This window comes from Rhineura floridana, chromosome 11 (assembly GCF_030035675.1).
Source record: "Rhineura floridana isolate rRhiFlo1 chromosome 11, rRhiFlo1.hap2, whole genome shotgun sequence".
Lineage (NCBI taxonomy): Eukaryota > Metazoa > Chordata > Lepidosauria > Squamata > Rhineuridae > Rhineura > Rhineura floridana.
Window position 1 is genome coordinate 24,249,046 of NC_084490.1, and position 3,553 is coordinate 24,252,598.

Below are 3,553 nucleotides of genomic sequence, written 5' to 3' on the forward strand. Positions count from 1 at the left end.
TATTCAGTGTCACTCTTCAAGAGTCATATAATGTCTCTGAAGGTCTTGTCCAACAACCTCTGTGACTCTCTCAGCTTTTCAGTGATCTTGGCCTCAAGGGAACACCTGTTCCTGGGGAGCCAGAAGCTCATTTCAGGCAAAGAGCGTTAGGCCCTTAAGATGTTGGTGGATTCCAACTCCCATCATCCCTTATTATTGACCATGTGAGATAGGGCTCATAGGAGCTAGAAGGCCACAGATTCTCCACCCCTGTGAAAATGAAACTCTTCCAAATATTCTAGTGTACACATACAGAGACACACATATATGCAAAGCTTTTGATAACAATGTATTGTAAACAACCGACTTTAAATTGTTCATTATTTTCTTCTTATTAGCTGTTCCCTGTTATTCAGTTCAGGTCTCAACATGAGAACATAACATTTTGGGGAAAAGATGCAACCCAACAACCCAGCACTGGAAGCTAAGATAGAAAAGATCTCCACAGCTACCATGTATTTTCCTTTGGTGCTCAAGTAGGTTGGAACAAAGGACAACCAAACACTGCAAAAGACCAACATGCTGAAGGTGATAAATTTGGCTTCATTGAAACTGTCTGGTAACTTTCTGGCGAAGAAAGCCACAGTGAAGCTCACAATTGCCAGCAAGCCCATGTAACCAAGGACAGAATAAAACATAGCCACAGAGCCTTCATTACATTCTAATATAATTTCTTCAGTCACTGAGTGCATGTCCACACCAGGGAATGGAGGAGAGATTGCAAGCCACAGAGTACAGATGCCTGCTTGAATAAGAGAGCAAGAAAAGACAATAGAACTGGCCAGATCTTTCCCCACCCACTTCCTCATCCTGGATCCTGGTTTGGTAGCCACAAAAGCCAGAACCACAGTGATAGTTTTTGCCAGCACACAAGACACAGCCACTGAAAAGATGATACCAAAAGAAGTTTGTCGGAGGAGACACGTTGCCTTGTCAGGTTGGCCAATGAAGAGTAAAGCACAAAGGAAGCAGAGCAGGAGGGAGACTAGGAGGGTGTAGGTGAGAGTTCGGTTGTTGGCTTTGATAATGGGAGTGTTGTGGTGCTTCAGGAATGTTCCCAGTACCAGAGCTGTGATGAAAGCAAAGGAAAGAGCAAAGAAGGCTAAACTGATGCCCAAAAGTTCTTCATAAGACAAGAAGCTTCTATCCTTGGGAATACACACATCCTGGTTCTCACTTGGATAGTCTTCATCTGAGCATTTATTACAGTCGTTCATATCTGCAACAAGAAAGATGTCGCTGTGAGCTCATATATATGCTCTCAACTACAGTAACATGTTGTAATTTTCCTCTCAGAGAGATAACTTTCTCTATTCAGATCAGAGAATACAGGTAGTGATGATATTATCAAATATATTCAGGGGTTGGCTTAACTGGCTTAAAGCTGCATGAATTTAAATTTTGTTAATCCTGTTGGATCGTGTTTGAGTCATGCAAGGCAGTGAAATTTACAATGGATTAAGTAAAACCAGCGTAAAATATGGAAGATCCAAACCTTGTTCAGAGCTTGCCCAAGAGGGACAACAAACCTGCAAAATAGATTTTGACTTACACTAGGGTAAGTTCATTTGGGTTTCCTTGTGACAAGAGAACTCTGAATTGTGACAAGTGATTGGGTTGAATTGCATTTGAATCCACCCCCCATGTGCTGCCCCTGTCAATCCCCCAACACACCCATTCTTCAGAGTTTATGCCAGCATAGGTTACACCAGTATTAGCTCAGCTGGCTGAGTCCTGGCTGAGTTGGGATGAGCAAGCTAAATGATTGTGTTTGTGCAACACACACACCCCTCAAATGTCTCTGAAGAGCTGACAGGGTAGGAATCCTGTTCAGTTTACTTTGGGGGGGGTCTTGCCTTAGAAGAGCCCCATTTTAGTCCAAATACAACCTGTTTGGGTTGGTTTTCTGACAAAGTGGTTGCACAGCCCTGTTTCTTACCCTCCTGGTATGAAATCTTCCCCTCTGGACATGGGATGCAATCGTAGCAGCAAAATGGCTCCCCCTCCTTCACTTTCTTGCTAGAACCTGGTTGGCAACTTTCACTGCATACAGAAAGAGGCTGTGCCTAATTCAAAGATGAAAGAGCAGGACAACAATCATGAGAATAACGAGCTTGGTACAAGAAGGCGCCAACTGCTATTCAAGCAATAACTTGAGCAATGGAAATTCAGCCTGGCCTGAACTGGAGATACCGTAATTGTCCTCTTGTAGATCACCCCTTTTTCCTGGCTTTGAAGAGCTAATCTCCCAGCTCTACTTTTCACCTCAACCTTTCTTTGTGTGTCATTTCTTTCTAGTATTTAAGTCTGATGTAAGGGCCTGTCTCTGTCTCTCTTTTTAAATGGGTGTGAGCTACTTCGGAGGAAAATGCTTTCCTCAGAAGTGGGATAAATATACTGTAAACAAACAGAAAACCAGGATGGCAACTCCCAGTAGAGTAGAAAGAGGCTGAGTCTAATTCATAACTGAAAGAGCAGAAGTATAATTATGGGAAGAATATGGGGCTGGAATCCATCGAAGCCCTTTTGTAAGTTGCTATGAATTCACAGCAGATACTATAAATATTTTGGGGAATTGTCCAGTGCCATATCATTTTATGAATGAACATTGGGAATGGTAAGAAAAATTACCAGGCATGGTATTTCACATATTTTGCTGAATCTACCTTCCCTGGTGTCGAGACTTTGGATCGGGATCCTGAAGACGATGTGGGAGAGAGTGGGGAGGGGGATTTGGAATTCCAGGAGTTGCAGCTGGGGAGTGAAGAGGAGGGGGGAGAGAGAGAAATGTCTACAGTAAGAGACCTTGGGATTCCAACGGCCGGGGACTCATCCCTGCCAGTTCTCATGCCTCCCTTCGAGCAGCGGGGAGGGGAGATGGAGGAGGTGTCGGAGAGAAGAGGATACGTAACCCCTCCTCAGCCCAGCAGCCCCGTAAAGAAGCCGGTGTCGTTTCCACTCACCTGCCCCCCCAGCACGGGATAGAGATGTCAGTACCTCGGAAGGAGAGGGACCCAAGGATCCCCCCTCCCCTCGAGCTCAAAGACGGCAGAGGAGGGAGGAGCAGAAAAGGAGGAGGGAGGGGGATCTCTCCGAAGGAGCACGAGGCTGCGCGACCGCCTCCCTCCTTCATAAGTGATGGGGAGGCGGGAAAACTTCGCTCTGTCAACTTTCTTTCAGCACTGCAGGATTAGATAGTTAGGGAATCTAGTGAGTAAGATTAGAGGTTTGCATGAAGAGCAGTAAATTCAATGTAATTTCCTTAATAAAGAAAGAATTAAACACACCCACGAGTTCGGTCATTGCCTCCCATCCTGGGCCCGACAGCTTGACAGAGCCATCTTCTGATCCCTCAAGTCCCCAGCAACTTGCCGAGTACAAGATGAATCTGGGAGCTGCAGGAGGGGTCACCCTTGAGTCGCTGCAAGCGGATTTACAGATGCTGCAGATGAACTTCCTAGCTCTGCAAACTGAGAATCAGAACCTGCGGGCCACGACACAGACCCTGCAGGCT

General features: G+C 45.5%; 1 protein-coding gene across 1 annotated transcript; it reads right to left on the reverse strand.

Moving 5' to 3' along the window:
* Nucleotides 1-359: 359 nt before the first annotated feature.
* On the reverse strand, nucleotides 360-3,342 carry LOC133367533 (vomeronasal type-2 receptor 26-like). The gene is made up of 3 exons (XM_061591625.1): nucleotides 3,331-3,342; nucleotides 1,979-2,105; nucleotides 360-1,258 (listed from the first exon to the last, which is right to left on the reverse strand). Exons 1-3 carry the CDS (start codon nucleotides 3,340-3,342, stop codon nucleotides 360-362), a joined length of 1,038 nt encoding a protein of 345 aa, XP_061447609.1.
* Between the last annotated feature and the right edge of the window lie 211 nt (nucleotides 3,343-3,553).